Below are 14,234 nucleotides of genomic sequence, written 5' to 3' on the forward strand. Positions count from 1 at the left end.
TTTCTTTGAACTGGTCCAAAATTTGAGCGGCCTTGAGCCCCTCGAGATCCACTTGCTTTCTGAGAGTTGGCTCCTGATCTCCTCAGAAACAATGCCGAGACTCTTAAAGGCACGTCAAAAGATCGAGAAAATCCTGAGCCCAGCCCGAAATGAAGGTCATTCAAATTCTATTCTACCCACGAAAGAAATTCGAGAACCACTTACTGGAGTGAGGCTGGCTCAGGTTTCGCGACTCTCTGACGACAACATTTGCAGCAAAGCATTCGAGCAATGGGATGGATCAAGCGGGGATCCATTGTGATCCAAGTGGGACCAAAAGGTTCGTGGCCTTCCTCCCAGCTTTGGCATCGGGATTGTGGACACAAGCGAATGGAAAAGATCACACTGAGCACCACCATCGATGCAAACGATATGATTCCTGAAATCGAGAGAACAATGAAATATCCAAAAGATCTGCGAGGAACCAATTGGCCCAAAATAAGGAAACCGTGGATTTTTCGTTTAAAAGAGAGTTGGCTTGGGGTAGATGCTAAAGTCAACAAACCCAAATGCCCTAAAATCCCCAGAGCCCGAATAGAGTGCAGATCCCAAATTACCTAACTTGAAGACGGTATTCTTCCTCCAGTACGAAAGCCACAAGGCCGAACAACCTTCAAGGATTAGACTGCTAGCGTAGACAGTTCCCAAATGGCAAGCAATGTGATAGAAGTATAGACGGGGAAGAGGAACATCAAAGGAGAAAAGCAAAGGAAATGGTTCATTGCCTTGATCGAAAAGGTGAAAAGTGGGGAGCGAGAGAGAGAGAGCGAGACGAAAGGCCTTTGCTTTCTTTCCGCTCCCCCCTGATTTCAACTGTCATTCAATTTCGCTTTGAAATGGGCAACCATTCGTGGGCCCTGCTGCTCTTGCTACTCCTGTGGCCTTCATTGCCCATTTTGAAATCCGGCTCAAGGCAGAGGTCACATTTGGGACCTCCTTTTACGCACATATATTTCTTGAGAAAACTCAAGAGGCTTTCTTTCATGAATTGACAGCTCAGTGATTTACAATTCAGAGCCCAAATATCGTTCGCCTTTTGCGAGGATCCTGCAGTCTTTTAGAGAAAACAAGGTGAGGAATGATCAGAACCTTGGCCATTGAATTTGAACTGGGATCGTTGTGTCACGATCAGCGGCTCATACATGCGTATACGCCTTTCGAAGCCAATCCATGAAAGATTCATGAGCCTTGACCTTCACGTGGTTAACTGTCCTTTTGGAAATGCTTTTAGGTTAGCTTTGCTCATTCTTAGGGTCGTAAGATCGCAAGAAAAGCCCTTTTTGGGAATGGCTGCAACCTTGATGTTATCTGGCAAATTCCGTATTATATGTTCCTCTTCAATCATTGAAAGCAAAAGAAGGCACGTAGCCTGGCTTGCAGGAAACAAGCAAGCCCTGCATTTATGTTGTCCCCAATGTCCGACATTTAAAAACTTTTCAAATATAAGTGCAATGCCTTGATCGATAGAGAAAAGACCAACGAGCACCGATCTATCATAATACGTGTCTCTATCTTCGTTGAGCAAGCTTGTCGGTAAAACTTTAAGACACGTGAGTCTTTCCAATTCCGTAATTGATATCAAACCTCCTCCCCGCGAAATGTAAGTCTTCCTTATCATGGATTAACTTTAGGTCTTATCTCTTTTAGAGCAGCATTTCACAACACTGGATGGAAAGTGTGAATATGTGCAATCAAATCTGGTTCTTGTCTAATAGTACTCTTATACGAAAACCGATATTTCATCAAAATTCAATGGAGCAGGTGTCATTGATAGCTTCGAAACACGGGGAAGATATTCGCAAAATCCCTTTGTCAATTTTGAGCTGGAACACTGTTAAAAATCACATAAATCATATATACATATTTTATTTCGAATTGCATATATTGAACATGTTTTCGTGTCTATTCAGCAAGTAAGGAAGAACATTGTGAATGGCGGGAACCAATTACCAGGAGAAGACCTTAAAGTTTAACAATTAGCATATTTACGTTTGATTAAGTTTAGATCATTGAATAAAAAAGAAATATGCATGGGGACGTTATGTAAAACTCAAAATGTGTAGGATATCTCACTTTCATTTCATAGTGGCTGAGTCCTGATTTTCGAATACGTGTATAATCTTGATTTTTTTTGTAAGGTGTCCATAAAGTTATTCTTTTTCCCATTTCCTTTTGGCTTTGAAGCTTTTTATTACTTGTAGGTGGCATTAGTCACGGAATCCATTCCAAACTTGGCCCGTGTCTCCTTGAAGTCATCGTGGTTTTGGCTTCAAAAATGACCTTAGTCTAAAAATGTTGGCACGTATCATTTTGGTGGCACTTTCAGCCAAGAGGTCGTGTTCCAAAGAGAGCATAGATATGCCTGAGCAATCCTTAATCATATTTGAGTTATCCTACGTCCGCTAATCAAGAAGGGATGTACTCTTGCAAAAGCCTTTGGGTCAACGCCCTTAAAGAGAGGCATGATTTTGTCGTTTGTACCATATATCTCTAAGAAAGTATATAGGCCCAAAACCCAGGATTACTTCAGAATAATGGACATGGTCTTGAGTTTTTGCCGCAATGACCTTTGACACAAGGGACGGGGTCAGTAGACACTCGTGGCAAAGTTCCTCCCCGTCTCCCTTGAGGATAAATGGTCATGCTTTTTCGGGCCCTCCACGAATCGAAATCAAATGAAAAACCACTCCACAACTAGCACGTCATATCTATATAGACTGTAGGATAAACAAAGGACATCCTTTTCATGAATAATTCTGGGCTTTTGGGGTTAGAAACCAAGAGCGTTGTCTGTCTGGCTGGCTGGCTGTGTTGCTCCACTTTAGGCAGACAAAGAAGGAATAGCTATATCCGAACGAACGTACTGTGCACTCATAGACTGCGGCTTTACCTAAAGCCCCATATCCTGTTCCCAAATTTGCCATTGTCTCAAGATTCTGGGAGCTACTTCATACTGTCGAGTGTATGTAGACCCTGGGATGGGTCGTTTCATTTTCTGCTTACCATAGTAATGATACGAAATTTGAAAAAGACCATGGAACGAGGCTCTTTGCCGTCCATGACCCTTGAAGCGGTAGCCATTATTTCCATCCAGCTCGGGTTTGGCCAGAACTAACGGGGGCTTGTTCCCCACCGCCCCGGATCCTCCGGAATTAGTGGCCACATTGGGCGGCATGATCCGGCCCGTTCCGGTTCCAATTCCGGTTGCGATGTTAGTTCCAGTTCCATAGGATGACGAGGGCTGATGAGGAGAGTTGGGTGCACTTCCCGTCGAGGCCAGTGATACTGGGCGGGCCAAGGGTGGGGCTGGAACGTAGGATGCCAAAACGGGCCCACCATTCGAAATCGGTGATCGAGGCAGACTCTAAAGAGGAGAAGGGGATAAAAGGCTTTGGCCTTGAGATAATCTGATTTATCCGATTTGCAATCTTTATTCCTTTCGTTTTCCCCACAAGATCAAAAAAAAAAAAAACTTGCAGCTCGCTTTTGACGCAAAACTTGCCCCGGACCATGTTTCCTTTGCTAGATTTATGGGCTCTAAAAAATGGGCTTTGCGCTCAAGATACGTTTCTAAAGCGAAGGGAATATTTCAGCAACACGGGTTCCTCGGGTTCACAATTGCATATGAGGAGTTTGCACAATACCGGAAACGGTGAAAAGCTCTTGGGTGTGGGAGCACTTTTTGAAACGAACGGAAAAGTCTTTTCATTTCCACTCAAAGCGTTAAAACGTGATTGGAGAGCAAAAAGTACTGCATGTAGTTCCTATGCGCAAATATGCCTCTTTTTGAGGCCCGTTGATCCCAGTGACTGGCTCATAACTCGGACTTTTCTTTGGCCTTTTTGAAAAAGAACTCGGAAGCCAGGGTCGGCCGTGATCTTCATCCGAAATAAAAGAGCAACTCATGTTACAATATCTCTCCCAAAGTCCTGAAAAGTTTTCATGTCAGCCGTTGAGGAACTGCTCGTTTCAAAAGCCTTGCTTAAGACCCAATGTCTCGCGAGATCTTGCCGAAGGTCTTGGGCAGTTCTTGATTGCCAAACTGAAACCAATAAGTCGCTTTCGGGTAACTACCTTTTTGGTCTTTTGTCTATAGGTTCGCCCAGTCCGTTCCCATTCCTCCCCAGATCGACTAAAAACTCTGCGGTCGTTATGTTGACCAAGGCCATTCCATGTCCTTAAATCATGCCTTTCCCCCTCAGTAGCTAATATTTTGGTGGCTGGGGTAATCTATTTCATTTGCGTCGTTTGCATCTTGATTCATTCAATCAGGCAAGCACACTCGAGTATTCCCATTGATGTTGCTGCTTTCTTTCGATTGGTTTGGGGAGGGAACCCAATGGGCAAGAAATAACCAAGCGGATAAGCCACCCAAATATTCGCCTTTAGAGACCTCTAAAGAACGTACATGATCCACTGAGGGAACGATGTTTCGTGGTCCTCCTTCTCCATTGGATCCAGGTCCACCGATGGTTGTACTGAAGCCTCCCAAGCCTGTTCCAATTGAACTCGAATCCTTGGGTCTTTGTGGGATCAAAAAACTGGGCGCACTCTTCTCCACAATTTTCCCCACGCTCTGGATTGGAGTGTGTGGACTATCAAATCTGGAACATGGAACACATTATTCTCATTAGACCCTCTTCAATATTGACCAGGAGAAGCTCCAATTAGTCTGATTGTCAGCACTCGAGTGGAAGAACCAATGGATCGGGCATTCCTGGTGAGTAAGTGAGCGAAAGAATGAATGTCGCCTTGATTATCCTATCACTTACAATCCTAGACATATTGTTAATCAGCGGCACCCGGTAGTTATCGAAAGCATCAGTTAACTGATTCGATTTATCATAGAATAGCCATATGCTGCCTACTCAATCATCCAAAGTATTCTCATCCTTCAAGTGGCCTGAAGGTAAAGCGAATTGACGCTTCATCATACCTCGGTTTACATTTGACAAAATTTGAAAGGGGTCTTAGTTTCGTTAAATCAAGGTTTTAAATGACACCCCTCTTTCAAAAAATCGAGACCACAGTCTTCACGAAACATCTCCAAAAATTGAAAAAGCAGAAAAAATACATGCCCTCTTTATAGGAGTTGAGACAACTAAAAAGTAGGAACAAACTGGAAAGTGTAGTGGTGAATGAAAGTTAAGGCAAGAAATGGTCCCTTGGTCAGGTCACTTTTCATTCGTGTGTATGTTACACCAAGACCTGTTTTCTTGATCACATTTACTTGCCTCCTTCCCCGCCAGCTCCATCCATATACGTACATGTGATTGCATTTTCTTTTGACCTCTGGAGTCATTCGTCCATCCAGATGCCATGTAGCCAAGTTGCAGTTGATGAAAAACCAACTTTTCTGTTCCCAACACCATTGTATGGAGATAGTAGGTAGACTTCAACTGTACATGGCTCTCTGCAAAGTCTCAGAGAGCACTGCTCTGTCTCTCACGCTTTGCCTGATATATTCCTGTCAGGAATTCCACTCAGTCCCTAATCATATTTGGTCATGGGACTTTGAGGCCTTCCAGTTCCAGCTTGAGTTCTCTGCATCATCTTAAGATCGGGAAAAGTGTGCCAATACACAACTCTGCAACAATGCAGATAATGGACCACAACTCTGTAAAACGTGAACCAAGACCAAACAGGGAAAAGACCAACCACTGAATATGGCTTGGAAGACTAAATTGGGGATGTATTCTGCGCGGGTTTACTTGTCCAAAATGCACATCATGATTGTGCGAACGTTTGTTTCAATGGGCTTTTTCATCACGGTTTGTTCTTGGCTCGAAATAACCATGCTTCTTTTGATAAATCCTATGTGGATTAAGTATGAGTAGCTTCGTGAAATAGTAAAGAGCCTCAATTTCAATCCTTTTGATCATGTGCGTAATCCATATGATAAATAAGAACAATACATATTGTAAAGACAACAGTCGGCCATTAGGTTCCCAGGAATGGTTAAAAAGTCCATAGAAATAAAATGAAAACATATGATGGCAAATATACACCAATGATAAGGAGTAAGAAGTCAACCTCGCCTTGTTTTATCAATGAAGGTTAGGTTAGGTTGAAAAAGTGGCTTCATCTCCTTATCCTGGATGGTATCAAACTACTACTACTACTACTACTGGTCTAAAAAATGCAATGAGGAATTTGTATGTTGATTTACGAGGAAACATAGTCTTGTGCCTTATTTTTTTCTTCTGTACTACGACGAAAATCAACCCAAAGACCTTTTCATCATTAAAATAGTAATAAAAAACAATTGCTATGAATACGTTCGCGGATTTTTGGGGCTAAATGTAGCCCATGTAGGTCACTTGAAACAATTTAACCACTCTGGCAAAAAAGACAAAAAAATATTGAAGCGATATTGCCGGAAAGAGATTAGTTGCGTCAAATATTTCCGACTTTTTGTCAACTCCAGCAGATGTTTCAATAATTAAAAAGCATCAAATGCGAATATTTTTGGCGTAGATTTGCTTGGCAAGTCAAATATTTGATCCCTTACACTGAAATGAAAAAGATCTTTATGAAACAATTCTTTGGACTTGAGCAAAAAATATTGCAACAGGATGCCTCGAATGTGGAAGTCAGCCAAGCGATCAATGGGTTGGCTGAAGAGTGCAAAAAATCGACTTGTGCTCGATTCCCACAGATCTTTTATTCTACTGATTAGCCAACCGTGGAGTGGGTGGTCTCAAAGCGCTCTGAGTCGTACGACATCCATATAAGTCTAGATATCCATGACTAGCCTCACTTGGTCAAAGACACAATGGAACAGACTATGGTTGAGTAAGTACGTACATATAATTGATATGTTGCTACCCATACTATGCATGGTTTGGTAAGCAGTGTGAAGTCCTCGAACTTGGAAAACTTATCTTCCAAGTCATCTTTTTTCAAAAAAAAATCCGACTTTTACCAGTCCTGGTTCCCATTCTGAAAATGTTGTCATTCAATGAGACTCGATCTGGGACAAACCAATTGAATAGCTTATCCTGGAGAAATCTATCTTATCCTAATTGTAATCTCCATTTCGAACACTCACAGAGGTCATTCCGAAATCGAGCACACAATTTTGTGCTTTCTCAATCACGAATATCTCACTCCGTGGATGGAAAAGGGTTCCAACAAAATCAGTTCTGAGACGAAAAAATGCGCCAAAAGAAAGTTTTCCTTCAGTTTTTGAGTCCTTTCTACTGTGCAATGGTCCTTTCAGAATCGTTCTGGGTTATTAAGCACAGTATTCTAACCACTGTGCGGAACCGGTCAGAAATGAGTCTCTTCAGAGACGTCGCAAGATAATCAGCCTTAGACGCAGCAGAGTATTTGAAACGAACAAGGCCTATTTTCATCCTTTCCTTTGTTCTTCGTGTTGTGGCGAAGTAGGTGACTGGCTCACCAAGCTCCTTTAGAGTACTTCTTGAAGTGCCTGCCAACCAATTGAGCTATTCCCCGGTGGATAGGAATCCACTAAGAATCCCAACCAATCTGGAAGTTCCTCTCCAACGCTCTTCAACAATATTGCACCTTTTTTCTGTTTGTGGTATCTCTCCGCATGGCCCTTACGTGATAAGGTGTTAAGTACTACCTACTAATGTTTGGTGTGATATTCTTCTCATGATAATGCTGCAAGATGGTCGAATGTGCTCTTTGAAGGGGATCGCACAGTCGATATCGACGACTTGTATAACACTTCCAAATCCCGACCAAAGCACTCAACACTTGATTACTGACACTAAGATAAGTTTGAGCAGAGTTGGCGTTGGTGGGGTGCTTGAGTGAATGGAACAAGTTGAGGAACTTGTTCCATGTCTGTTTTCTCAAAGGCTCAGCCAATGTCACCGCCATGAGCTTGAATGATGCCATGAGAGAGAACTTTTTTCACCCAAGGTACACGCGTACATTGTTAACCAGTAGAGAGGGGATTTCTTGCATCTCATACCCTATGTCAGCATCGGCATGGAGGCGGCTTTTTTACAAACTCTTTTGGACTGGGAAGCCCTTGGGAAAACCCAGTTGAGCATCCCGAGTCTCAACACTAGCCTAGCAATCGGAGGATTGCAAATGCATCAGCTCTCCGTAAATCTCGCATCTAAAGTTTTGTTTTTTAGTATCGTCTGCAAACATCGAGCCAACTTTTTTCGCCTCTCGTTCTTCCAAAGGCTTTGGCGAATTTGAATGGAGGAGGGCCATCGTTTCAATGCAAGAAGTCTTATCCTCCCATTTTATGACCTCAAACAGAGTGCGGCCGTCGCTCAAGTCCGATACTTGTAATGATCACTCTCAGTTATCTCGTTTGTCACGTCATCAACGGAGGAGCAGAGACGAAATCCCTCAGGAGCTCCATGGACCAATTCCAAATGGTCTCGTGTCTTCTCTGTTGCTCTAAGAATGGGGAGGAAAAGATGCTCGCTTTTCTGTACTCTCGTCTAACGCTCCTTGGCTTGTTTCTTTCTGTGGTTCATTGTTCCAAGATGAACCATTGGAATCCCTTGACTCGTACAGAGTCGCCCGTGTTGCTCCCCGTCTCCCCTACCCGGTACATACGCGTACACTATGTACAATTCAGCCCACTTGGAATATGCGTGTAACCACATTGGGGATGAGCATGTAATCTTCCAGATAAAGACCCCCATGAATAATGAGCCAACGGGGGCTAGGGAAGTTCTCGTGACTGGACCATGCCCAAGAAAACCATTGAAGATAGAGAGTACAACAGGTACTGGAATCACCTAATCGATCTCCCACAAGCATTGTGAAGATACCCCTTCCCAAGGCTCACCAATCGGAACGATCCATCAAAACCTCCCAGCATGGTCCAATACGCATGCTGAATGTTCCATATCCGGCTATTTCAAGCTCTCTGTGGCGGCCTAGATCTAATAATAAGTCGGTCCTCGAGACTTGAAGTTGGTTCTACTCTCGTTCGCAGTGACTCACCTTTCGTCATATCCAGCCAAGTCAGGCTGGAGAGTTAGATTCCCAAAGCACCCCATTTCATTCTCCATGGGATTGAGCATCCCGTTGTGCGAGCCTTGCCGAACGATCCCTCCCACGGAGAGCCAATGACCCAGAAGGAGCGTCAAGAGCGAACCCACAACGGCCCCACGAGCGCTCACATAAGGAACAAACAGACCTGGAAGGGAAACGAGGGGTTAAAAATAAACCCTGAGCACTACTATGGCAGCACTACCAGATGCATGCACTAAGACCTACAGGACTGGGCATGGCGTCATCATTATCGTGACGATGATCATGATGATGAGGGTGACTGGGCAAACGATAATGGACGATTCCGTGCGGGAATGAGGCAATAATGATTAGGCCACTTTTGCTCGCCTCTCCAACAACTGTCCATTGTATTTGGAGTACTTAAAAAATGTTGTTCCATTGCTCCATGGAGGCAATTATGATCCAACTGCCACTTGTAGTCATGCAAGTACAGAACATGAGATTGAAGGCCGCACGCCCTTTTGAAAACTAAACGGGTGCCCGTTCCCTTCGTGCCGAACTTGGGAGTCCGAAAACGGAGAGGTTCATTTTTTGGAAATTGTGTTCCCACATCCGTCTTCTTGTCTACCATTTCTTTCTTCCATTGGTTGTTGGGCGGGCCCATCACTCAAGAGCAAGCCAGTAACTAGATCACTCGAGCAGTCTGAGCATTTGGTTTGAAACCTTCATCGGCTTGATGGTGTCCACGAGACAAGCCATTCATCACCGTGAAAAGACAAGGCTATTGGAAGGCTACGGCTAACAGGGCATCGTTGCTCCTGAGAAAACATAATCACTGGATGCATCTACTTGTAGTTTGACGATATGAATCAGATTCGAGGAATGATTCCTCAAAGGTCGTTGTGAGATCTGTACCAATGTTGTTTGAAATGGAGGATGATTCTTTTTCAGGAACGATAATATGATCCACGGAGTTTTCCGTATGATAAAAGAGCAACGTTTTTACAAATATTCAATTTTAATAAAAGAACGCAGGATATCAACGCTATTACTTGTGTTGCCTTCGACCATGGCAACACCATATCAATTGTAGCGCGATTGTTGTAGAATAGATCATGGGGGTTTCGTTACAATAAAAAAGCCTGCCTAAATTCTATCCCTGAGTCAAGGATTTTTCAACTTAAATATATGACTATTTGAAATTATGGAAACAACATCGGTTTGTTCAACACTTGTAATGAAATATTTGAAATAGACGTCTCGGTGTATTGTACGATACAAGTGAAAAGATAAATAAAGTCGTAGTTCGCAAAGGTCATACTTCACACCTGAAGTATTTCTTTGCTTTGTCGAAACATTCCCAGTTGATGTATCCCAGTTCACAAACAGATCAGTAATCGAAACAGAGACACTTGTTATTATTTTTACTGGGATACATATTTACCTTCGACATGATTTACGTATGTGTTAGTGTCTAGACGCTATTGTCTGGAGTTCACGGACCTTTTCATTTATATGATCACATTGCTAACATGACTTTTGATATATTATCATGGTCACGACCCCACACGCAACAAGTTTGCCTATCTAAAATTTACACTTTTTAAGTTGATTTGAAAGAAGATAAGCTGATGAGCTCAAGTTATGTCGAAAGGTGGAATTTCAACCTATATTGTATGCCTGGTTCAAAATCTAGAAGAAAAAAAATTAACGGATGACATTTTTATAAACCATCAGAAAGGTAATGCAAGTAGAGTCTAGGACCAAATATGAACAATCTAATGCCACAGAATACTGGACTTGGTCAAAGTTGGTTAATGAAGGTATACGTCAGACTTACTAATGCTTGTCAAATATTCGTCTTATGTAAACGCAACATTACGTAAGCTAAGAAGTCAAAGCTATGGTCAATGCTTATGATCAAGATTTGGAGCAGACAAGTATGTCTCCTCTGTTTATTGACCATATTCCGACATTTTTTTGTTTAATGAGCCATGTCTAGAATAATGAGTTCTTTTTAGAGTTGCTTCTTCTTGATTGAGATTTGGGAGCAGTAATCGAAGTTTTTTCAGCGGGAGATCTTTCATCTCAAGATTGGACGAAAGTGCCCAGAAAATGTTTGAGGAAGAATAAATCAAATATATGAGAAAGGAAAGAAAAAAATCTTACTTAAACTTAAAATATAATATAATAGAATTTTCTCCTTCAAAATTGCGAAATTGATCATATGTTTTCGGCCTCTAAGTATGTTGTGCAAATGACATGTACTACATTCACTGCTTTGGTTGGTAAAGCATTTGGAGACCTGTAGGGGGTTTGTTCAAGTTACATGAACACAATTGGTTGGAAAATGAGTCTAATCTCTTTTCTATTTGTCTATGTGGCACCAGATTGCCACATATGTTGGTTTCTATAGCAATAGAACAATATGGATTTCTATTAACAAGAGTATTTGTTTGCATAACTGTATCAAAACATTGAGGGCATTGGGAACAAGTATTGGAACATTATACCATGATGCAAAAGGAAATAGAGATTACTTGTCAAATGATCTTGTTTCACGATGACAATATCATTCAGCTTTAGGCGTCTTTTGGGAAAGGACAACACCAACCAATGAAATGTGCCTTTTGTGGCAGTCGGTTTGTTTGATGAGCTATTTTACTGTGTTGCTTTATTTTCACTTTTTTCACAGGTTGAGAAAAAAATCCTCTTACATTTCATCCAGTTACATTTCAGATCAATTGCCAAATTAGTAAAGAACTGCATGTACCATGGACATCCCATGAGTTAGGGAAAAATTTAAAGATTGAATTACTAAGCGACTACTATAACATAACACCAGCAATGAAACATCATAAGGCATGTGTACGCCTCTTTCAACTAGGAGTCAGGTGAAAATGACTCGTTAAGATTTGAGTTATGTGAAAATGACTCTGGTATTTTGGATTATCTCAGTGACTCTTTTGAGCCGTAAAAGAGAGAACTGGCTCACTTGCATACCTAAGTCAAGCTTAAAGGTCGAACCTTAGAGTGACCCTTGAGAGTAGTAATTAACCCTTACCTACTCCCAAGTATGTTAGAAATTGGTTACTGCGGAAAAATGCGGGAAAGGCGGAGTGATTTTCGAGTCAGATCGTGTTCCAATGGCACTACAGTTCCCATATTGTATAGAGCTTGCGAAACCTTGTAATGGAAACAGATGAAACCATATTCTCAATCAGCTCTAGTGCTTATTTTATCAGAAAATGGAACTAAATCATTTTATGATTTACGGATCAAGCCAACATCGTTCGTGATATCACCTTCTTTGGGAACAAGACAATATGCTTTACTTTGTACCACGGGGTTTCCCTAAAAAATAACAAACATACTAAAAGTTGTCTGGGGAATAACCTTTGAGAAATATATGAATTGTGAGCCGAATAACAATGGGTCAAAATAACAAATGGGTTTCTGCAAAACTAACCAACATGCCAGTCTTTTAACGCAGCCTTCAGTTGGACGGTTCATGAATATTTGCAGACAAAATGAATTCATTAGTGAGGAATGTGCACTCACTCAAAATGTATTTATTCACTTTTCGAACGCTGCCAAGCATGGAATGTTGAGGAGTGTCGTATGCATTTGGTGGGGATTTTGAGACCATCCGTCATCACGAAGCTGAATACCAAATGTCAAGGCTTCCGAAAGAAGTTGATTTCAAAAGTTTATGGACTTTCCACCCAAAAGCTTGCTCGCATCGACTGAATAGATTGCCTTAAACGACAAATCCACGAACAAAGTTGAGCGTGGATGAGTCTCGATAAAGTTTTGTGCCTTTCTTTCCTGTGTTGAACCAAGTCTGATTTGGGGGCGGTAGCAATGCTCTCGTTTGATTTATGATGTGTTTGCTTGCTTTGTTCCAGACTTACATCTTTCCAATGGGAGGCTCAAGAATTCGCAAAATTTGCGAACCAAACTTTGTTTCATCGCCTCCACCCTTGGAATTCCTCATTCCGAAGCTTATAGCTTATGGACCATGTGTTACACCAGTCAGCAACTACTTGTTTGATGTTACAGAACTTAGTTCGAGTGACCTTGAATGCCTGAATGGACCAACATCACTGCTTCGGGGAGCTGTTGCCTAAAAAAGCGCATAATGGAAGGGCCCCCGAAGACACGACCAAGAATGCACTTTTGGATGTATTAGTTGATTGTCAACTGTTTTTGTTGGGTCTCGGATGAAATCGCACCCTATTTTGAGCCGATTTCAAGCTCCTTGAAGGAGAAAAGCAAATTGGAGTGTCTTTACACTCTAAAATAAACTAGCGTTCCTACTGGGAACAATATCCAGTTGAGGGACTTGTTACGCTAGTGGGGGGGGGGAGGGAATAAATGTAGCTTCAAGTTCATTTGTTGACGTGTTCTTGTGTGCGCACGGCTGAGCAAGGATGAGATGAATAGGGAATGGTCCATTTTTTGTCGTCAAGGTCTCACAAGTCAAGAAAATCTCACATAATGGGCCTCCATTCTGATTTGTTCGCCCAATGTCTGACTTCTATTGTGTTTGAACATGACAGAGAGGAAGATTCATTTCCCATAAATATACCCACAAACGTCCCAAAGTGAAAAGAGGACTATTTTAGCAAGTGGAGAATGAAAGCTGTCTAGCAGTGGTCCATTTTCGGATATCGAAGGGAAGTGGGACTTGAAAAGGGTTCCTTCAATTCCGCATACAAGGAGACCACTTTAGTTGTTCTAGTGCATAACAACCCAACTGAACTGGTCACGGTTTTCCTGAAAAGTTGGCAATTCAAAGGGCCTTCCTTGTCTTGCTTGTTCTCTTGAAGAAGTTGGGCCAAACTTTTGCCAGAGCAACATACAATAAAAGGCTATCAATTATGGGAAAATGCGGACTTTCATATTTCATCAAGATTCAGTGGAGGTAAATGCATTGGATGAGTGCACAAGTGTTGGAAGCAAGAGGGGCCCTCTCGGCCAATGGTGGAATGGTGGGTTTTCTCTGCCAATGCTTTGGAGGATGTACTACCATAGTTTTGGGGGGCTCTCACGAAATGTGTCCCAATATTCGAATCCCAAGAAGGTTCCGAAGAAAGGACCACACACATCTTTGTTCCACGATTGTCTCAATGTAAATACGAACGACACTTCGCACTCCCTGGGAGAAACACTGCCAGTGTAGTGTCCCCCCCCCGTTCCGGGGCCCATTAACATTCCCACATCCAATTCGCAAC

At 42.2% G+C, this 14,234-nt stretch overlaps 1 protein-coding gene across 1 annotated transcript in view; it reads right to left on the reverse strand.

Annotated features, from left to right (window-relative positions):
* The window catches only part of LOC131887334 (uncharacterized), a 29,902-nt gene that overhangs the window by 1,541 nt on the left and 14,127 nt on the right, over positions 1-14,234 (reverse strand). Inside the window, exons 9-12 of the mRNA XM_059235917.1 lie at positions 8,986-9,181; positions 4,448-4,643; positions 3,043-3,403; positions 205-418 (exon numbers count right to left, since the gene is read on the reverse strand). Coding sequence (XP_059091900.1) covers positions 205-418; positions 3,043-3,403; positions 4,448-4,643; positions 8,986-9,181 — 967 coding nt within the window. The remainder of the gene's footprint in view (positions 1-204; positions 419-3,042; positions 3,404-4,447; positions 4,644-8,985; positions 9,182-14,234) is intronic.

Source organism: Tigriopus californicus, chromosome 9 (assembly GCF_007210705.1).
Source record: "Tigriopus californicus strain San Diego chromosome 9, Tcal_SD_v2.1, whole genome shotgun sequence".
NCBI classification, from domain to species: Eukaryota; Metazoa; Arthropoda; class Copepoda; order Harpacticoida; family Harpacticidae; genus Tigriopus; species Tigriopus californicus.